Source organism: Orcinus orca, chromosome 3, assembly GCF_937001465.1.
Source record: "Orcinus orca chromosome 3, mOrcOrc1.1, whole genome shotgun sequence".
Taxonomy (NCBI): Eukaryota; Metazoa; Chordata; class Mammalia; order Artiodactyla; family Delphinidae; genus Orcinus; species Orcinus orca.
The window spans coordinates 151,268,359-151,292,084 of NC_064561.1; the positions used below are offsets into that span (position 1 = coordinate 151,268,359).

Here is a 23,726-nt window from a genome sequence, read left to right on the forward strand (position 1 = left end):
GGCAAAGAAACTATAAAACAAACACACAAAATGACCAAAAAAGAACAAAAACAGAAAAATAAACACAAACCAACAAAAAAGTAAAGTAAAAATAGAAAAAAATTTTTAAATATTAAAAAATAAAAACAACAAAAACTGAACAAAATGAAACAAACAAAAAAGAATAGTGATAAGAATATTTTTCTGGGGACTCTGCTGTCAGTGTCCTTGCTCCCAGAGTGAGCCACAGCCCAAATCCACCTCCCCAGGAGGCCCTCCAATACCTCTATGTAGGTCTCAACCCTCTGTGGGCTCTGTAGGGGCAGCTCAGACTCCAACCTGGCCCGGCTTCCATGTGTACTTGCCCCCAAAGTCCACTGCTTTTAAAGCTAGACAGGTCTCTGTTGTGGGAACACTCATTGTCTATTCAGGTATTCCACAGATGCGGGATTTACCAAGCTGATAATGCGGGTTTAATCCACGGCTTGTACAGCTGCGTGGAGTGATTTCCTCCTCCTTAGTCACACCACCACTGAGGGTCAGCTTTGGCTTTGGCCCCACCTCTGCATGTGTGCCCCCCTCCAGCATCTGTTCCCTGCCAAGGCAAGAGGGAGCAAAAGCCACACTTGATTGGAGCATACTTATTCTATCAGGCCAGGGAGGAGTATGGCAGCCACAACTGGGGTGTGTGTGAAGTGTCTGTGCCAGCAGAGACCAACAGGCAGTTGCAACAGACTGGGATGCACTCACTCTGGTGGGAGTCCTTCCCAGTGCCGCAGAGGCAGGGGCTGGCATGTGGGGGCAGTGGCGGCCCTGCCCCTTGAACACCACTCAAAGATGGCACTTTGTTTCCTAGGCAGACCACAATTCCTCTAGGGGCATTCCTGGCCTCAGAGCCCCTCACTCCTGTCCCCTGTTGTATCCGTGCAGCCAACAGTGGTCCTTTCCCCAGATATTCTCTCTTAACCCCACACTTTAGCACTCAGCCCCTGCCAGCACTGGCAGATTCCCATCTCAGGCAGGAGCACCCAGGGCTGATTCCCAAGGAGGCTTTGGCATGGGCAATGCTCAGGAACCTGGAGCCTATGCAGGGAGAGGAGGCCTTGGATTGAGGGGCAGGTGAGCCTGCTCAGATGGGTGCTCCTCCCAGTGCCCATGGAGGCCAAAACAGTTGGGTGGGGAAGGAGGTTACAATGGTGGCCCCACCCCTTGTGTGCCACTCAACAATGACGTCTTGCTTCCATGGTGTCTCAGGCTTCTGCAAATTTTTCCGGTTGTGGATCTCCTTACTCCTGTCCCTTTCACAGCCAACAGCTGTCCCCTCCCTGGGTCCATGCTCCAAACCCCACTTTCCAGCACCCAGCCCCCCTCTGCACCAGGAGACACACGACTCAGGCTGGGATGTGCAGAGCTGTGTTGTAGACCATGCGCACAGCTCTTACTTTGTCCTGCCTTCCACAGACGGTCTGCTGCATTCCCCTTTGATCCTCTGAAGGTCCCTTTCTGTCCCAGCTGATTTCCCCACCATGAGGGGGTTTTACTGAGTGCAGGAACCTCTCCTCACCTTTGGCTTCCTACCAGGGGTACTGGTCCTTTTTTTGATTCCTCTTTTCTTTTGTCTTACCCAGTCGTGAGGGGATTTTTCTTGTCCTTTTAGGTGTCCGAAGTCTTCCGCTAATGTTCAGCAGGTGCTCTGTGAGAATTCTTCCATTTGTAGATGTATTCTATTTTTTTTTTAATTGGGATATAGTTGCTTTACAATGTTGTGTTAGTTTCTGCTGTACAATAAAGTGAATCAACTATATGTATACATATATCCCCTCCCTCTTGATGTACTTGTGAGGAGAGATGAATTTAGCATCCTCCTATTCTGCCATCTTGACTCCTCCCCCTCAGTAGTAGATGTTTTTAACACCATTTTGCAGATGAGTAAATTGAAGTCCATATATTTATTTTTAATTCAACAGAATTCATCAAATACCTACCATGTGTCAGGCACTACACTAAAGTCCAAGAAGTCAAGTCACTCCCATGATCTTACTATGAGTAAATGCCAGAGTTGGGAATTAAAATCAATTGTCTAATTTTTTCCCACTATCACATCTACCACATTATATCTCAAGCTACTTGCTTATTCATTCATTCCTTTATTCATCATTTCACCAAACTCTGGAAAGAGTATAGCTCTGGTGATATGAGCATGTTGAAAAAGAATAAAATAAATTCCTTTTATAACACAGATTGTTAGTTCACTTTTGAATGGACTCTGGGTCATATTGTTCCCCTCACACTTACCAAATTATATTCTTAAGACAAGTTAGTGTCAGAATTACCAGGAGGTAAAAAGACACCTCCCCAGACCCTTCTTTTAATTTATTGATTCAGCATGTCTGGGATTGGGCGTGTGAGTCTGGCTTTTTTTCAATAAGTCCCCCAGCTTGCTCTGAAGCAAATCTATTATTTATAAATATATACCAGCCTCAAAATTAAGGTTTGCTTCACAGAATTTGTTTATAAATGTTTCAAACATGCTAGAGAACACTTGTAAAACCCTTATCTGTAGGTAAACAGCTGTTATTTTATCTCTAATAGTCTGAGCCAAAGTGGAAACATTTCAGGCTATTCACAGTATCAGGGTTGAACATATGAAACTGCTGATATTCAACCATTTTTGACTTACAAGATTGTCAACTTTGTGTGGTTCAACCCAACATCTTTGATTATAGATCTGAGCAGAATAAGGATATCTCAGGTTAAGGAGAAAATGCTACTGCAACCTCTCTTAATCTTCAAATAGATAAAATAACATCCCACAAACTTGAAAATCAATCCAAGCCCTTAAGTGGAGTTTAATGCTTTATTTATCTTGTCACTAAAAGATCTGACTAAACATTTGTTGGGCAGATAGTCTGTTTCAAGTCAAAATACCAGTTATCTCAGCAAGATTCAGTGCTTTTTTGAATTTTTTTACAAAATTGAACCAACAAAAAGATGGTTAAAATAAAGCAAGCTCTCACAGAATGTTGAAATAGACCACACATGGTTAATAACATACTGTCACATAATTTTTTAGTCCAGAATAGCCAGTTCTAGCCACCAGGCACTGACAAGTGGGGCACCAAGGAGGTGCTTGTGCTAAGTCGAGTTACCAAAATTTCACTTGTATTTTCCACAATTTCATTTTTTAAAGCAACCTGGAAATTTTTAACAACCCATTTCAATGCGCATATCCAAACAGGCACGTTTCAGTTATTCAGGAAGTTAAGTGTGCTTCTTTCTAAAAGCACAATGTCCCTCTACTTTTCCAAAGCCACACCTCCATGACAAAATTCAAGTATTAAACTTAGAATTAATGGACTCTTAAAATGTAAGCTCCATAAAGACCTGAATTTTTTCTTCCTTGTTCACATCTATGTCCACTGCATATGAGATAGCTGAGAGATAAATGTATTGAAGGTAAGCAGATAGGAAAGAGTAAGGAAAGGGACAGAAGGAGGGAGGAAGAGAGAGGAAAAGAGAGAGAGAGGTAGATGAATATTGACTCTTCCTCAAGCCTTGTGAGGTTTTTCTTCTTTTGTGTTAATAGTCATTTTGTTCCATAATTATAGCACACAGAAAGATAGCTGTTTAATAATTTACAGCTATAATAATTTAATTAATAAATTTAACAATTTAACTAATAAAGACCTTTGGCTAAAATATGCCCCTCTCTCTTTTTATTAAACTTTACAATTTGCTAAAATTGAGAAATCAGTTACAGTATATAAATTTTTTTTAAAAGAACCGTATACATGGATACACACATAAAACAGTGGCTATGGAGAAGGACAGTATAATGAAATGAAATTTGGGGCATAATACCAATCACCTAATCCTAAATTAATTTGACATAACAAAAGACAATTAAAGAAAAAAGAACCTCCAAACAAATATTTCTGTTTACGGATAGAGGAGAGAGAATACAAACAATTTTGTTTAATTTTACTCCTTACATAATTTTAAGTCATAACATTTTGGAGTTGAAAAGGGTGTGAAATGTCACAGATGAAGGCTGTGCAGCAGGTGACATTTCCCAGACAACTGAGGCCCAGAGAATTGACATGCTTTTCCTGAGTCTATGACAAAGTTATGACTTGAATCTCACTGGGTAACTTCCAGTTGAAAATTTACACAATCTTTGTTCAATTATTTGCATTAGCTAGGCTTTCTAAATAATAACGTGGTAGGGGTGCACCCACAATTGACCATCAAGAAAGAAAGATTTACTTTTTGATACTTGATCTCTTTTTGGTAGAGAGCACATGCCTCAGGCACACAGTTTACATGATTGAGGTCATCTTAATCTGTTTACCATTTTGAACATCTGAGGAAGAGGTACTGGAAAAAAATAAAATGAAAATTATCATTTTGTCTGTGGGAACATGCAATGGAGAGTTAACAATTGTTGTAATGCTGTGGTTAGAATGAAGCTGATGGTAAACATTTAATGCTTGATTCCTCAAGCTTTCATTACCTTTAATAATCTTTTTTTTTAATCCTTTCTCCTCTTCCATTTAGGATTCCAGTTTTATTAGGATCCATAAAGTGATAAAAGTCTTAAATTTCACAATGAAAACTAAAGATCTGCAGCTTTCTGATGTCTTTTTGAAAGCACTTAACCATCTGCCTCTAGAATACAACTCTGCTTTATACAGCCGGATATTTGATGACTTCGGGACTCACTATTTCACCTCTGGCTCCCTGGGAGGCGTGTATGATCTCCTCTATCAGTTTAGCAAGGAAGAACTAAAGAACTCAGGTTCGCTTTCTTCAACCTTCATTTTTAACTGATAAGATAGTGTGCAATACATTTTTCTCTTTCTCTATCCTTTTAGTTCTTCTTTATTGACTTTATTTCGACCCTGCTTTATTTCCAAAATGATATGAAGAAAAACCAAAAAGTACACACTCAAGGAAATAAAATAGAAATAGAAAATTCAGACAAAAAGAAGAAGGAAAAATAAATAGGCTTCACCTCTTTGGGCATCAGATTTGACCCAGAATTTCCTGACATTAAGAATATCATAAGCTACTTAGTAGTGGTAAACTAAAGAGAGATGCATGCCATCACCTCAAGGAAAACAAAATTTTTCTTGGAACTAAACTCTAAAAGATAATTTACTTATAGCAATTTTATAGGAGATAATAATTTTATAAAACTGTAATTACAGCAAATCCACTGGCAGTCTTTTTTCTTTCTTTCTTTCTTTTCTTTTTTTTTCTTGGCCAAGCAGCTTTTGGAATCTTAGTTCCCTGACTAGGGATTGAACCCAGGCCCTCAATAGTGAAAGCGCAAAGTCCTAGCCACTGGACTAATTCTTTTTCTTTTAATGATTTTAACCGAAAGTCAAGGGCAAAGGATGAAAAGCAATTAAGGACTTGACAAGGGACTAAGTTAATATGGGCCAGATATGCACCTACTGGTGACAAAACTTGAAACCAGATGGGAAGCACTTTCATTTGAGGAAAGATTGCAATTTTATATCTTGGGATATAATCAGTGATATTTTTCTGCTTACATATAAAATAACAATATAAACCTTCGTTTAAAAAATAAATCTTGGGGCTTCCCTGGTGGTGCAGTGGTTGACAGTCCGCCTGCTGATGCAGGGGACACGGGTTCATGCCCTGGTCCGGGACGATCCCACATGCCGCGGAGCGGCTGGGCCCGTGAGCCATGGCCGCTGAGCCTGCGCGTCCGGAGTCTGTGCTCCACAACGGGAGAGGCCACAACAATGACAGGCCCGCGTACCGCAAAAAAAAAAATTAAAAAAATAAAAAATAAATCTTGCTTTCTTATTATCCTAGATTGCCAATATTAATTACTATTACTTAAGTACCTTTGTATAAATTTTTCAGGCTCCTGTGTGAAATTTTTCAGGCTCCTGTGTGAAATGACACAGCATCCTTGTGCTGCTTCTATCTTGAGAACATGGTTAGGAAATTGTATAATAACCAGAACCCAACTGACAGATTCCCCTAAATAAATCAGAATTCTTGATCATTTAACTTTTTTTTTTTTGCAGTACGCGGGCCTCTCACTGTTGTGGCCTCTCGCGTTGCGGAGCACAGGCTCCGGACGTGCAGGCTCAGCGGCCATGGCTCACGGGCCCAGCCGCTCTGCGGCATGTGGGATCTTCCCGGACCGGGGCACGAACCCGTGTCCCCTGCATCGGCAGGCGGACTCTCAACCACTGTGCCACCAGGGAAGCCCTGATCATTTAACTTTTATACAAAAGAAATTAAGAATTTATTTTAAAAAACACCAAGCCAACTCTGAGGTCAATAGAGTTTCAATCCTTCTGTTCTTATATCTCATTATGGCAAATGGTAATGTTTAATGGGGCTTCCCTGAGTCCTTCTAAACCTTAATTGATCAGATGTCCATCATGATCTGCTTTTTAAGAAAGGAAATGGGATAAATGTCTTTGAGAAAGATTTTCAGTAAGAAGGTCTTCAAAATTTTTTGCCTGACAGAGTTACTGAAATCCAAAAGACTTATGCGGTGATGGGCTTTCCACACTGCCTGCCTCTTATGTTTCCTTACAGTTATCCTTTCCACTGGAGCAATGTTTGCTTGATGAATTTAATCAACATTTATGATGAGCAAAAATCGTTTAGGGAAGTCTCTGGCCCTTGACTTGGCTTCATCTCACCCTTGGGATAAAATTATTCTGGTCACTGCTGCTGTAGCCAAGAATAATTTCTCACTTGATAAGCTATACTCATCATGCATTCACAGCAAAGCCTCTAAAGGCTTAGAGTTCAGGTCAGTTAAAGAACTATGTGAATCTTTAATCAACCATCCAGCATTTTAATAGTTGAAGCCCCATAACAAAAATGAAGAGTGATGAGCTATACTTCCTGAAATATTCTCACCTTCCATCTTTTTCTCTTTAAATAAAAATAGAGACTTCAGACACAGAGCCACACATAATAAGAGAAAGAAAGGGAGTTTGAGATATGATATAAAACTGGAAATATATAACCATACACACCTATGTGTACACACACACACACACTATATATATACATAGTATTTATAGTATGTGTATATATATTTAATATATTAAGATATATATCCTTATATTCAATATTTTTATATGTAATATATATTCTTATAGTCATTAAATATGTGCATTTCCATGTATATATATACTTCTCTGAGTCACAATAATAATATTGGAGCTCAATTTTAATTGTGGTTAAGATGAAGCTCACTCAGACAGAAACAAATCTCAATAAAATGGAATTCTCCAGTAGGTGTGCTTACCTGTTTTTGCCCACTCTTCAGATGAATACATATTCTGGCCTCCTCCCTTTTCCCTCTTTTAGTCCTTCTCCCCTTACTTCTCAATAATGTAGAGTTAGAGTTTAGGCTTAGTTTTTATTTGCTCTATTCAATAATTATTTGCTTTATTCAATAAGAATTATATCCCTTGTCATTATTTTTTTAAATGACTTGAATACTTCATAGTACTTTCTCTAGTGCAAGAAGAATAAAACAAAATTAAATTGCTTTTTATTTGCATCCCTTGATTTATTCCTCTACTGCACAGTGTCCCATAGTCAATTTAAAACCTTGAATAAAAGTTGGAATTGCTTCAGCGTGCAAGGTGAAAAGAATTTCAGGAATACAGAGACAACATTAAACAATTAAAATATCATGTTATACAAGATGGGAATTTTAAAGTCCTTTGACTGGGAAGTCATTTTCTGCTCTGAATTAGAGGAGAAAAACTATACACCCCACTATTTATCAGTATGACTTTTTTTTTTTTTTTTTTGGTACGCGGGCCTCTCACCGTTGTGGCCTCTCCCGCCGCAGAGCACAGGCTCCGGACGCGCAGGCTCAGCGGCCATGGCTCACGGGCCCAGCCGCTCCGCGGCATGTGGGATCTTCCCAGACCGGGGCACGAACCCGTGTCCCCTGCATCAGCAGGTGGACTCTCAACCACTGCGCCACCAGGGAAGCCCCTATCAGTATGACATTTTTGATTGACACTGTTGACCTTTGCCCAGTCAGAGTAGCTGAGGACATTTCTGAAATACTCATCTCTGTGTCACATCAGAGGGACACTCAGGCTTGAGAGGGCAAGTGCTTTAGCATCAAGAAACTCCTGTGTCAGTGTGGATATGGGTCAGGCACAAGCTATAGGACATCTTGTGAAGAAGAAAAGGCCGGCACAGAAATTCACTGATAAAGCCTTGATATTTTGATCACTGCATGACCAACACGATGACTCATAAGAGAGATTAATCATTCAAATCTTTAAGCATTCTCCTATAACCCTCAGCAAATGTAATTAACTTTACAGTTAATTATGTTATAATTAGTGAATTGGTCACATAAAATTTAATTTTCACTTATAAATCATAGAAACCTAATGAAAGGATAAGAGTTGTGCACCACAGACGTATTAACTTCCTCACGTGCCCTAAACATTTGCCTGACCCACTTATAAGAACAATACTACCAGAAGAAAAATGAGTTGTGTTTATTCAGTCTGACCAAAACAACCATCAAACCAAGAATTCTTTACTCCAACCTGTAATACATCTCTTTGAATGGGTCAAACTATTGAAAGAACGGTGAAGTAGGAAGCCACATCCCCATCTACTCAGCCTCATTCCTCGTTGATCTGCGCCCTCAGGTTTAAATTTCAGCATCATACTCACATGACACATCCAGCTCTGAAAACATTCTTCCCTGCCTCTTGGAACCTGCAACCCTAAGAATCAGTATCTGATAAACTACTTTGCTTTAAGTTGCTTAAGAGCTCACGTAACAGCTCTATCTCTCATGAGCTTGTATTTTTCAAGGCAATTTTTAACTAAACATCAAAAAAACTGGATTCTAGTTTAGGTGTTTTGGGTACCAGGTCAGGTGACTTGGGGGAAAAAAAAAAAAAAAAGGAAACATTTATTCTTCTCAATTACCCCAGATAAGCAGTACAACTTAGCCTCCAAACAGCCAGACCTGTTTCTCTGTGCTCTGTCCCACTCAATCCCTGACATCCCCATCGGTTTTGAAGTCATTAAGAATAATGGCTAGCATTGGGGTGGAAAAGACTGATTCAGATACCAAAATCTTTAACAAATGATGCTTTGAAGTTTGTTAAAAGATAAGAACAATGAAGACCAAAGGAATTAGAATTGGATGTCCTGAGCTTCAGAGCAACAAGACTTTTAGAAGAGTTATAAAACTGTGGAGTGTCATCCTATGAAAGCAGCACTGGGAAACTAGGAAGATATCAAGCCCAGCTCCAACTCCTAAAGAGGCTGGGAATGAGGCAGCATCAACCTCCCTTGGAGACAACGGTGGAAATATATCAAGTATAGGCTTGAATTAAGATGAGGAGAAAGAGTGAACAGTCATCGAGGACATAAAAGAAGAGTTCATGAGTCAGGAAGTCAGAATTTCTGATAGTAAAATGAAAGGGTTTTGGAGGTAGAAGTGGAGTGAGCAGCTAAGTCAGGGAGAGGAAGCATAGCCAAGTATGAGAATGAGCGTTCCGGGAAAGAGAGGTGACCAATGAGATCTACATTTTAGGTGGTGAACAGGGGAAGAAGTGATATGGACTCAGTTCTCACAGAATCAGCTGTGGTCCCAAAAGAAGGCCTGTCAGCGGGGCACCAAACAGAGCATGTGTTTATCTCTTGACTTGTGGGGCTATACAAGGTCAGTGGCCAGCAGGACAGGAAAGCTTAGAGATTTATTGTGTGTAGGCAACATGGAGACGCCAACATGATCCCCATGGGGGAGACGGCAGGGACTCATATATACCTCTTCTCTTCAGCACATCCCAGGGCCTGTGAAGGACTGCCTCTGTAGTAAAAGCCATTAATCATTTGAGCTCACGGGAACTGGAGGAGTTGTGTGCTGATATGGAGTACCTGTAGCTCCCCCAAGTGCCCAGAGCCTCATGTTCCTCTTCCCTGAATTCTCCATGGTACATTCTCAGGGTTTTTTGCTTGTATTCCATTTCCTAGGTCTAACGAAGGCAGAAGCCCAAAACTGCATCTGGGTTGAAACAAAGAAACGCTTCCTTTTTTTTACGAAAACAAAAGTGGAAGACCGGTGCACCACTAACAAGCTGTCAGAGAAATATGGAGGTAACAATGCTTTCTCTTAGCAGCTTACCCAGTGCGTCCTCCCTGGCCATAATTTAAGTACCATATTGCACATGATTGTGACTACACTATTTTTCACTTTTCATTAGTTTCATTTGTTTGCCTCAGAGCCCTATGTGTGGTGGGGGAAGGGAGCAAATCAAATATTAGTACTACTTAAAAGGGGACATGGTTAAGATTTTCTTTATCTCCTATTTAGTTTGTTTAACTGAATGCACATTTATTGATTCTTCCTATCGGCCAAACTCAGTATTAAGCATTGTAAAGTACAGATGGGCATGAACTAGGTCTTCCAGTCAAGGAACTTACAAAGTAAGGATACATATAGACAACCATTAAAAATACAGAAGATGTAGTACATATATACAATGGAATACTACTCAGCCATAAAAAAGAATGAAATAATGCCATTTGCATCAATGTGGATGGACCTAGACATTATTATACTAAGTGAAGTAAGTCAAATACCATATGATATCACTTCTATGTAGAATCTAAAATATGATACAAGTGAACTTATTATAAAACAGAAACAGACTCATAGACATATTATAGAAAACAAATTTATGGTTATCAAATGAGAAGGGGGGTAGAGATAAATTAGGAGTTTTGGATTAGAAGACACAAACTACTATATATAAAATAGATAAGCAAGGTCTTATTCTATAGCACAGGGAACTATACTCAGTATCTTGTAATAAACCATAAAGGAAAAGAATATGAAAAAGAATTATATATGTGTGTGTGTATATATATCCATATATATGAAAAATTGAATCACTCTGCTGTACACCAGAGACTAACAAAACATTGTAAATCAACTATACTTCAATTTAAAAAAAAAAAGACAAATAAGTTGTAAGAGAAGTACATTAAAAAAAGCTCAGGCAACAAAGCCAGAAACCTGAGTGCTCTCTTTGATTTCTCCCTCCCTCTTTCTAGCCTCTACATCCAATAAGTAGTCATTCCTCCTCCTTAATATTTCTCCCAGTTCTCCCCAGCTCTTCATTTCCATAGACATGCCTTCCATTCATCATTTCCAACCTGGATTACCACAGAGGCCTCCCAACTCATTCCCTTGCCTCTGGTCTTGCCTTCTTCCAATCTATTCTACACATTTTCTGTTAAAGGAATATTCTCCAAGGCAAATCTTACCATGAAACACCCATGCCTTAAACTTGTCATGGTTTCACACAGCCTTGAAGATAGGTTCCTGCCTCTCTCCCTGCCTAGCTAAACTTTATGCAGTCTCTTAAATAAGTCATGCTCTCTTCTGTGCCTTGCCATTATAAATAGCTCCTTCCTCTGTGTAAAATTTTCTTATTTCCTTACTCTTCCTGACTGATTGCTACTTCTGCTCAGAACAAAGGAAATCAGAACCACAAAAACTCCCAAAATATGAAATTTATATGGTCATGGGAGGACAGCCAAGGAACAGATAATAATATCATATTTACTATAATAATAAATAGGTAGTTTTAAATATCAGAGCCTATCAATGGTCTACATGTGGATGCCCATGTTGAGCATAAGCAAAATGAGAGCTGACATGACAACTACACATTTGTATTATACCCCCCAAAAAAGAACAGTATGCAAACAATCAACCTAGTAATATAAACCAAACAATGTACAGATTCTATACCAGTTTGTCTTGCAATAGAATAATTTAATAAGAATGTGAATTCAGTAAATCAAAAGCTCAGAGATGAAAACATTAAATATAAGAATTAATTGAAAAGGAAGATTTCAAAGCTAAGATACAAAGACAGCAAATATTGAAAAGTATTGCCATTATAGTTATAAATAGACACTGCAACTTCAAAATATAATTGTCTGAAGATAAAATTAATAAAGAAAAATCTAAAGTAATTCATAATGAATACAGAGAAAAAATCCAGATGTTAACCATTATTAAAGAATATCTAATGGAAATGGAATGACAAATGTAATTCTATAGATGGGAATTAGTGTTCCTGAAATAGAGAGCCCAAGAAATGAAACAGAAAAACTATTTTTAAAAATATATATAAATAAATATACATATATATATATATATATATATAGCCCCTGAAATAAAGGAAGAAATTTGTCTTCATTATTTGTATCAGAAATATTGTTCAAATATACAATTTCAAGACAAATTCTAGTTAATTAACTAAATACAAAGATTTTTAAAATGAATTCAAGTATCCTAGCTGAAAGAACAAGTTCCCTACAGAATAACAACAAAATCTGGCTGGCGTCAGACTTCTTGACAAAATGCAAGGCTACAAGATGATAGAGGAATGTCCACAAATTTCTAAAAGAGAAAAGAAAATGTGTTCATATGTAGAGGTAACAGAAAGATGTCTCAAAACATGAGAGAATTCTGGTAATATTCATTCTTGAATACTTACTGAAAAAAAACTACTCGACTATAAAATCCATCCAACATAGAGATGAGAAAATGTCAAATATGAATTCTAGTTTTCAGCTTGTAGGGACACTGCAAAATCAGAGACTATTGCAATAGTCTCCAAACTGGTTAATCAACTATCAATCCTGCCCAGCTGACACACTGCTAATATTCCTGAATTGTATCAACTCCCCAACCTAAGTTTTTAGTGCCTGGCTTATAGCAGATTCTCAACTAATGCTTATTAATCACACTGACAATTTGCCTAAAAACAGAGACACATTTATGTTGTTTTCTAAAAGCAAAGCACACTTAAGAACATAGATTTGGATGGACTGGTTCAAGATGGCAGAGTAGAAGGATATGTGCTCACTCCCTCTTGCGAGAGCACAGGAATCAAAACTAACTGTGAAAAATCATTGACAGGAAGACACTGGAACTCACCAAAAAAGATACCCCACATCCAAACTCAAAGGAGAAGCCACAATGAAACAGTAAGAGGGGCGCAATCACAATACAATCAAATCCCATAACTCCTAGGTGGGTGACTCACAAACTGGAGAACAATTATACCACAGAAGTCCACCCACTAGAGTGAAGGTTCTGAGCCCCATGTCAGGCTTCCCAACCTGGGGGTCTGGCAACAGGAGGAGGAATTTCCAGAGAATCAGACTTTGAAGGCTAGTGGGATTTGATTGCAGCACTTCAACAGGACTAGGAGAAACAGAGACTCCACTCTTGGAAGACACACACAAAGTAGTGTGCACATCAGGACCCAGGGGGAAGGAGAAGTGACCCCACAGGAGACTGAACCAGACCTACTTGCTAGTCTTGGAGGGTCTCCCGCAGAGGTGGGGGGCAGCTATGGCTCACCATGGGGACAAGGACACAGGTGGTGGAAGTTCTGGGAAGCACTCCTTGGTGGGAGTCCTCCCAGATTAGCCCCACCAAAGAGCCTCTAGGCTCCAGTGCTTGGTTGCCTCAGGCCAAGCAACCAACAGGGAGGGAACTCAGCTCCACCCATCAGCAGACAAGCGGATTAAAGTTTTACTGAGCTATGCCCACCAGCTCAACACCCAGCTCTACCCACCACCAGTCCCTCCCATCAGGAAGCTTGCACAAGCCTCTTAGATAGCCTCATTCAACAGAAGACAGACAGCAGAAGCAAGAAGAACAACAATCCTGCAGCCTGTGGAACAAAAACTACATGGACACAAAGATAGACAAAATGAAAGGGCAGGGGCTTCCCTGGTGGCACAGTGATTAAGAATCCACCTGCCATGATATACTTAAAGTGATGAAAGGAAAAAACCTACAACCAAGTTTACTCTACCCGGCAAGGATCTCATTCAGATTCGATGGAGAAATCAAAAGCTTTACAGACAAGCAAAAGCTAAGAGAATTCAGCAACACCAAACCAGCTCTACAACAAATGCTAAAGGAATTTCTCTAAGTGGGAAACACAGAGAAGAAAAGGACCTACAAAAACAAACCCCCCAAAAATAAGAAAATGGTAATAGGAGCATATATATCAATAATTACCTTAAACGTGAATGGATTAAATGCTCCAACCAAAAGACACAGGCTTGCTAAATGGATACAAAAACAAGACCCATATATATGCTGTCTACAGGAGACCCACTTCAGACCTAGGGACACATACAGACTGAAAGTGAGGGGATGGAAAAAGATATTCCATGCAAACAGAAATCAGAAGAAAGCTGGAGTAGCAATACTCATATCAGACAAAATAGACTTTATAATAAAGAATGTTACAAGAAGTAAGGAAGGACACTATGTAATGATCAAGGGATCAATCTAAGAAGACGATATAACAATTATAAATAAATATGCACCCAACATAGGAGCACCTCAATACATAAGGTAACTGCTAACAGCTATAAAAGAGGAAACCAACAGTAACACAATAATAGTGGAGAACTTTAACACCTCACTTACACCAATGGACAGATCATCCAAACAGAAAATTAATAAGGAAACACAAGCTTTAAATGACACAATAGACCAGGTAGATTTAATTGATATTTATAGGACATTCCACCCCAAAACAGCAGATTACATTTTCTTTTCAAGTGCACATGGAACATTCTCCAGGATAGATCACATCTTGGGTCACAAATCAAGCCTCAGTAAATTTAAGAAAATTGAAATCATATCAAGCATCTTTTCTGACCACAACACTATGAGATTAGACATCAATTACAGAGAGAAAAGCATAAAAAACACAAACACACGGAGACTAAACAGTATGCTACTAAATAACCAAGAGATCACTGAAGAAATCAAAGAGGAAATAAAAAAATACCTAGAGACAAATGTCAATGAAAACAGGATGATCCAAAACCTATGGGATGCAGCAAAAGCAGTTCTAAGAGGGAAGTTTATAGCTATACAGGTCTACCTCAAGAAACAAGAAAAATCTCAAATAAACAACCTAACGTTACACCAAAAGGAACCAGAGAAAGAAAAACAAACAAAACCCAAAGTTAGCAGAAGGAAAGAAATCATATAGATCAGAGCAGAAATAAATGAAATAGAAACAAAGAAAACAATACCAAAGATCAATAAAACTAAAAGCTGGTTCTTTGAAAGGATAAACTAAATTGATAAACCTTTAGCCAGACTCATCAAGAAAAAGAGGGAGAGTACTCAAATCAATAAAATTAGAAACGAAAAAGGAGAAGTTACAATGGACATGGCAGAAATACAAAGCATCCTATGAGACTACTACAAGCAACTCTATGACAATAAAGAGGACAGCCTGGAAGAAATGGACAAACTCTTAGAAAAGTATAACTTTCCAAGACTGAACCAGGAAGAAATAGAAAATATGAACAGACTAATCACAAAGAATGAAATTGAAACTGTGATTAAAAACCTTGCAACGAAAAAAGTCCAGGACCAGATGGCTTCACAGGTGAATTCTATCAAATATTTAGAGAAGAGCTAACACCCATCCTTCTCAAACGCTTCCAAACAATTGCAGAGGAAGGAACACTCCCAAACTCACTCTACGAGGCCACCATCACCCTGATACCAAAACCAGACAAAGATACTACAAAAAAAGAAAATTACAGACCACTGATGAATATAGATGCAAAAATCCTCAGCAAAATACTAGCAAACAGAATCTAACAATACATTAAAAGGATCATAGACCATGATCAAATGGAATTTATCCCAGGGATGCATGGATTCTTCAATATATGCAAATCAATCAATGTGATACACCATGTTAACAAATTGAAGGATAAAAACCATATGATCATCTCAGTAGACGCAGAAAAAAACTTTTGACAAAATTCAACACCCATTTATGATAGAAACTCTCCAGAAGCTGGGCATAGAGGGAAACTATCTCAACATAATAAAGGCCATATATGACAAACACACAGCAAACATCATTCTCAAGGGTGAAAAACTGAAAGCATTTCCTCTAAGATCAGGAACAAGACAAGGATGTCCACTCTTGCCACTATTATTCAACATAGGTTTGGAAGTCCTAGCCACGGCAATCAGAGAAAAAAAAGAAATAAAAGTAATACAAATTGGAAAAGAAGTAAAATTGTCACTGTTTGCAGATGACATCATACTATACATACATAGATAATCCAAATGATGCCACTAGAAAACTACTAGAGCTAATCAATGAATTTGTTAAAGTTGCAGGACACAAAATTAATGCACAGAAATCTCTTGCATTCCTATACATTAACAATGAAAGATCAGAAAGAGAAATTAAGGAAACAATCCCATTCACCATTGCAACAAAAATAATAAAAAACCTAGGAATAAACCCACTTAAGGAGACAAAAGGCCTGTACTCAGACAACTATAAGACACTGATGAAAGAAATCAAAGACGAGACATGTCCTTAGATTGGAAGAATCAATATTGTAAAAATGACTATACTACCCAAAGCAATCTACAGATTCAATGCAATCCCTATCAAATTACCAATGGCATTTTTTACAGAACTAGAACAAAAAAATCTTAAAATTTGTATGAAAACACAAAAAACCCCAAATAGCCACAGCAATCTTGAGGGGGAAAAATGGAGCTGCAGGGATCAGACTCCCTGACTTCAGACTATACTACAAAACTACAGTAATCAAGACAGTATGGTACTGGCACAAAAACAGAAATATAGATCAATGGAACAGGATAGAAAGCCCAGAGATAAACCCACTCACCTTTGGTCAACTAACCTGTGACAAAGGAGGCACGGATATACAATGGAGAAAAGACAGCCTCTTCGATAATTGGTGCTGAGAAAACTGGACAGCTACATGTAAAAGAATGAAATTAGAACACTCCCTAACAACATACACAAAAGTAAACTCAAAATGGATTAGAGACCTAAATGTAAGATCGGAAAGTATAAAACTCTTAGAGGAAATCATAGGAAGAACACTCTTTGACATAAATCACAGCAAGATCTTTTGTGACCCACCTCCTAGAGTAATGGAAATAAAAACAAAAATAAACAAATGGAACCTAATGAAACTTAAAAGCTTTGGCAAAGCAAAGGAAACTACAAACAAGATGAAAAGACAACCCTCATAATAGGAGAAAATATTTGCAAACGAATCAACAGACAAAGGATTAATCTCCAAAATATATAAACAGCTCATGCAGCTCAATATTAAAAAAAAAAACAATTAAAAAATGGGTAGAAGACCTAAATAGACATTTCTCCAAAGAAGACATACAGTTGGCCAAGAGGCACATGAAAAGATGCTCAACATCACAAATTAGTAGAGAAATGCAAATCAAAACTACAAAAAGGTATCACCTCACACCGGTTAGAATGGGCATTGTCAGCAAATGTACAAACAAATGCTGGAGAGGGTGTGGAGAAAAGGGAACACTTTTGCACTGTTGGTGGGAATGTAAATGGATACAGCCACTATGGAGAACAGTATGGAGGTTCCTTAAAAAGCTGAAAATAGGATTACCATATGACCCAGCAATCCCACTACTGGGAATATACCCAGAGAAAACCCTAATTCAAAAATACACGTGCACCCCAGTGTTCACTGCAGCACTGGTTACAATAGCCAGGTCACGGAAGCAACCTAAATGCCCATCGACAGACGAATGGATAAAGAAGATGTGGTACATATATACAATGGAATATTACTCAGCCATAAAAAGGAACAAAATTGGGGCTTTTGCAGAGATGTGAATGGACCTAGAGACTGTCATAGAGAGTGAAGTAAGTCAGAAAGAGAAAAACAAATATCGTATATTAACGCATATATGTGGAATCTAGACAAATGGTACAGATGAACCAGTTTGTAAGGCAGAAATAGAGACACAGATGTAGAGAACATACATATGGACACCAAGGGGGGAAAGCGCTGGGTGGGGGGGATGAATTGGGAGATTAGGATTGACATATATACACTAATATGTATAAAATAGGTAACTAATAAAAACCTGCTGTATAAAAGAAATAAAAATTTTTAAAAGAGCTGTGATTTGTCTATTTCTAACCCTGAGCTACTTTGATTAAATCATTTGACTCCAAACTTTTATAATCTGTAATGGTACCATTAAATTTTTTTGAGGATATATCCCTAATATATGTATACTTACTAACAAATGTTTATGAATATATTATTTCTAAAAATACATTATGGACAAAAATATATACAAGTGTGCAAACAGAAAATATCGAGATAATCTATATGAAATAAACAGATTTTTTCCTTGTCTTGCTCATATCATAATGATAATACTTCATAAAATTCCTTAAAATTTTTGATATGTTTTGAGAGTGGCTTGCTGTCAAACTCATGTTGTGATTGATGAGAAGCTTGTGGAAGAAATAGAAGTGTCTGCTCTTCCTTCTATTAGTTGTTTTCCTTATGTTTGCACTGTTGGTATCATCTTCAGTCTGCATTTTCTTTCTGGAATCCTTTTAAGCAATTTATTCACTTGTAAGCGTTCTGTTCAAAGTAGCTAATAGAATAGTAAATAGACTTAACTAGTTCTTTCTTCAGGGTCCCATTCTTAGCATATATAGCTCTTACCAGTGTCAATCCATTTATGACATATATCAATCTGCATATCAGAGTCACTGTCAATAGGTATATGATATATTGGCAAATAATAATTTCTCCCTTATTTTATTTGAAAATTAAATGCAAAAAAACTCTAAAAATTTCTTCTTATACCCCTCTTAAGCAGCTCACTTTGAAAAGGACCATACTTTTTTCATAGAGAGAGTATTTCACCCATTGTTCTAATCATCCTAGACTCTGTTACTGTAGAATTTCTAAACAGTTGGGGGCATAGCTGATCCTTACTGACACTCCAGAACAGACACCAGATTAATGCCATTAACTATTACCCATATCACTAGCATCTTTCCCATTTGATTTTATTTCTCACTATAATTTCTTATTACTCAGTTCCTACCCATATTAAAGACACCATTAGTTAAGAGGAATAGTTTTGAAAATTTATATGAAAGATCTGTGCTGTATAGAGTAAACGCCAGTACCTCTAAAGCAACATTGTGCCAACTTTTAACTTGAGATTTAATTTTTTTTTTTTGGTTAGTTGTACTTTTACTCCTGTCTTTAAGCTTAAAGGTATTCTATCAACATTTTTCTGTAATTGTAGTCAGTTATGGCATGGCAGTCAACTGACTGGGTACCAGAAACCATGTGGTTTACGTTATTCCGGGGGCCCAAGACATATGCCCATATAAGTCAAAAGTGGGAGGCTTGGCATCAAAAAGCAGGAGACAGAGTCCTCAGGCCTTGGGCTACATCTGCATCCCAGCCCCCCTCCGCCCCCTTAGTATCCATGTGTTCCAGGCCAAATTACTTCTGGCTTCAATGTCCATGTTTGTGACACCTACTGCTCCGGGTTGTTAAGAGAATTACATAAATAATGAGTGCAGAGTGCCTGGCATACATGTGTTGCTTAATAAATGGTAGCTGTTGGCACTATTATTATCATTTCTATTATTAAACTCCCTATAGGGACAAGAGACGTGTTCTCTTGCTTTTCACTTAGTTTACTTAATTGAGCTACATGACTCTGCCATCTGCTTCTTTCTCCTGTGCAAATAGGCTTTACTTTCAAGTTTGAATTTGCAATAAAATTAAACGAGTAATTTTCTTGAAATACCTTGCAGGTTCATTTATTCAGGGATCAGAGAAATCCATATCCCTGGTTCAAGGCGGGAGGAGTGAGTATGCAGCAGCTTTGGCGTGGGAGAAAGGGAGTTCTGGTCCAGAAGAGAAGACATTTTCTGAGTGGTTAGAATCAGTGAAGGAAAATCCTACTGTGATTGACTTTAAGGTAAGATTGAAAAGCATTATGGGTAAGAGCTAAGGCAGTTCTCTGGCAGCCCAAACTGTACATCACACAATTCCTTTTCCATTTTCTTCTCAGATGATAAAAGAAATGTCTTTCTTTAGTGTGTATGCACAACATACCTTTTTAAAAAACATTAAATTAAACATCTCTTGTTTATGCTGTTCAAACAAGCATTCTGTAGTACAGCATTTAGAATTCCCAGCACACATTAAATACCAGAAGAGGGAGTTTAGTGCATGAAAATGCCTAAACTTACCTGGAGTAGTGTTCTACTCCCCATGTATGGGGAGTAGAATGCCTAAACTTACCTGGAGTAGTGTTCTACTCCCCATGTATGTAATAAATTTGATTTCTGTACTTTTCCTGCAATTCTTTATTTGATGAGCCCTGATAAATCTTCATTTATAGCTCTGTGGGGTAAATGGGATTTTAGACCCATTTGATTTTCTGTTTCTATCACCATTGATTAAATTTACCAGTCTTATATTTGTTGTAATTACATTAAAGGGTGATTTTTATTAGGTATGAAATACTTTGTCCACAAATCAGTCATATGCCACTTTGAGCCAGTTTTGCCTAAAACATAAGCACATTTTAAAAAGCTCCTTAAGGAGCTATTCTGCTCATTTCATTTAAATGAAAATAAAGGAGTTCAATCATCATGAAGGCAGAATGATTTACATGTAGCATGAAGATACTTGGAGCTCTACAGGTTACGGTAGGAAAATGAGGTCCAGCTGCCCATCTGGGCACTTGTGAGTCATACACTTCACTAGAGAGTCATTCCTCTGAGGTTTTAAAATGTTAATTAAAATGAGCCCTGGAAGACCGAAACAGACATTTCTCCAAAGAAGATACACAGATTGCCAACAAACACATGAAAGGATGCTCAACATCTCTAATCATTAGAGAAATGCAAATCAAAACTACAATGAGGTATCACCTCACACCAGTTAGAATGGGCATCATAAGAAAATCTACAAACAACTAATGCTGGGGAGGGTGTGGAGAAAAGGGAACCCTCTTGCACTGTTGGTGGGAATGTAATTGATACAGACACTATGGAGGCTCCTTAAAAAACTAAAAATAGAACTACCATACGACCCAGCAACCCCACTACTGGGCATATACCCCGAGAAAACCATAATTCAAAGAGTCATGTACCACAATGTTCATTGCAGCTCTATTTACAATAGCCAGACGTGGAAGCAACCTAAGGGTCCATCGACAGATGAATGGATAAAGAAGATGTGACACACATATACAATGGACTATTACTCAGCCATAAAAAGAAACGAAATTGAGTTTGTAGTGAGGTGGATGGACCTAGGGTCTGTCGTACAGAGTGAAGTAACTCAGAAAGAGAAAAACAAATACCATATGCTAACACATATATATGGAATTTAAAAAAAAAATGGTTCTGAAGAACCTAGGGGCAGGACAGGAATAAAGACACAGACGAAGAGAATGGACTTGAGGACATGGGGAGGGAGAAGGGTAAGCTGGGACGAAGTGAGAGTGGCATGGACATATATACACTACCAAATTTAAAATAGATAGCTAGTGGGAAGCAGCCACATAGCACAGGGAGATCAGCTCGGTGCTTTATGACCACCTAGAAGGGTGGGATAGGGGATATGGGGATGTATGTATACATATAGCTGATTCACTTTGTTATAAAGCAGAAACTAACACACCATCGTAAAGCAATTATACTCCAATAAAGATGTTAAAAAAAAATGAACCCCGATTTTGTGTTAGCTCCATATTTGTTACTGTAATTCTTCTATTGATCCTACCAGCAAGTTCATTTCTCTATTTTGTCTCTCCACATTTTCTCATCTGGTTCCATCAAAAGCCAGTAGTAGTGTCCCTGGAAAAACAGAGAACACTGAAAGCCTCTCTTCGCCCTTTCCAGATTTTTCTCCTTGAGTCAAACTTGATGAGCCTTCAGCAAAGCATTCCTGAGCTGCCTAACTCTTGGTCACTTTTCTCAGTACTTTGATGCATGCATTTGATGCTTAATAAACAAGTCGATGTAAATGCAAGTAAGCAACACCTCATGTGAGGCTTCCTCCATAGTAGAATTCTGAGGAAAGTAAGCTCCAGGTACTTTATACCTGCCATGTTTTAGGGACAACAGAAGCCAGCTAACCTTGCAGATAGCTGCTCTACCCACTGTAGAAGGGAAAGAAGCTCCCCCACCCTCATGGGAAGGGCTTTTCTCCACTAGTCCAGTCGACAGATATACCATATTCTACAACAATCCCTTTGAAGTGTGGGATTTTCCATACCTTGCCTCTCATTCTATGGGAATTGGGCAATGATGGCAACATATGCCAAAGAGATGTGACTCTGACTGGACCTCCTCTCTCCCATCTGCTCTTAGCTTGCTCCCATTATAGACTTGGTAAGAAATATCCCCTGTGCGGTGACAAGACGGAACAACCTCATGAGAGCTTATCGAGAATATGCAGCCAAGTTTGACCCCTGCCAATGTGCTCGATGCCCTAATAACGGCCACCCCACGCTCTCAGGGACTGAATGTCTGTGCGTGTGCCAGAGCGGCACCTACGGTGAGAACTGTGAGAGGCGCTCTCCGGATTACAAATCTAGTAAGTGTCAGTAACTTGCTATAAGGTAGGAAGCTTTCCCCTCCCAAAGGTATTGTAGGTTGGTCAATGAAAACAACAAAACAAAACTTCTCTGCATAAGAGAACTGCATAAGCAATTTCCACCTTACGCAAACTCACAAGGAAAACAGACCTGGAGAAAGTTAGACTCAAAGGTCAAACAGTCCTGGTGTGAATCTCAGCTGTAACCTACCAGCTATGTGACCTTGGGAAAGTCACCTAACCTCTCTATGCCTCAGTCTGTTCATCCATAAAGTGGGGATAATGCCACTATATACCCCAAAATTATATATGTGTATATATATATAAAATATACAGCACAATGCCTATAACATAAAATAGATAAAATAATAAAACACACTATAAAGTAAAATATGTGATGCTCTTGTTAACCTCTCGTGCATTATAATGTAGAATGAGGGTGGCTTGTAATAAGGGATAAATTAAGACACAACCAAAGTTTTCATACAGGACCAAGCAATGTTCATACCTCTAACCCTCCTTAGAAAGAGGATATGTCATGGGAGTAAGAATATTGTCTACTACCTTTAAAAATGTAATTTTATATATATTCTATTTGGAAGAAGTTCACATGTATACATATATTTATGTATATATGCATGTGTGAGATATGTTGCTGATAGTTGAAAATGATTCATAGTTGTTGCCATTTTATTCAGGCTGTGGGAACAGGAAAGGGAAATCAGGTGATACGTCAGGCCCTTTGCACAGATAATTTCTTTTAATCCTCACAATAACCCTATGATATTCCACAAAGGCTCCCACAGCTAAACTGTGAGGAAGCCAAGTTGACCTGGCTTCAAAGCCCCAATTCTCCCAGAGGCACCATGATCGGTGGATGGGTCTTCCTGTGTTCCAGATGCTGTAGACGGGAACTGGGGCTGCTGGTCTTCCTGGAGCACGTGTGATGCTACTTACAAGAGATCGAGAACCCGAGAATGCAACAATCCTGCCCCCCAGCAAGGAGGGAAAAGCTGTGAGGGGGAGAGGTGGCAAGTGGAGCACTGCACATTTTCCATAATGCAGAACGAGTAAGGATGGATATGGGGAGAGAGCAGGGCATCTCCCCCAACACCGCTACTAAACTAGACAGTTAAGATATTTATTTTCTTACTGCTAGGTAAAGAAATGATTAGAATTTTACCTATTCCAATGCAACATAT

General features: G+C 38.6%; 1 protein-coding gene across 3 annotated transcripts in view; it reads left to right on the forward strand.

Annotated features, from left to right (window-relative positions):
- C6 (complement C6) overlaps window positions 1-23,726 on the forward strand; it is a 94,350-nt gene that overhangs the window by 33,204 nt on the left and 37,420 nt on the right. For all 3 annotated transcript variants that reach the window (XM_033421203.2, XM_033421204.2, XM_004265963.3), the window contains 5 exons: window positions 4,537-4,777; window positions 10,012-10,134; window positions 19,725-19,891; window positions 22,299-22,524; window positions 23,423-23,594. In XM_033421203.2, coding sequence (XP_033277094.1) covers window positions 4,537-4,777; window positions 10,012-10,134; window positions 19,725-19,891; window positions 22,299-22,524; window positions 23,423-23,594 — 929 coding nt within the window. The remainder of the gene's footprint in view (window positions 1-4,536; window positions 4,778-10,011; window positions 10,135-19,724; window positions 19,892-22,298; window positions 22,525-23,422; window positions 23,595-23,726) is intronic.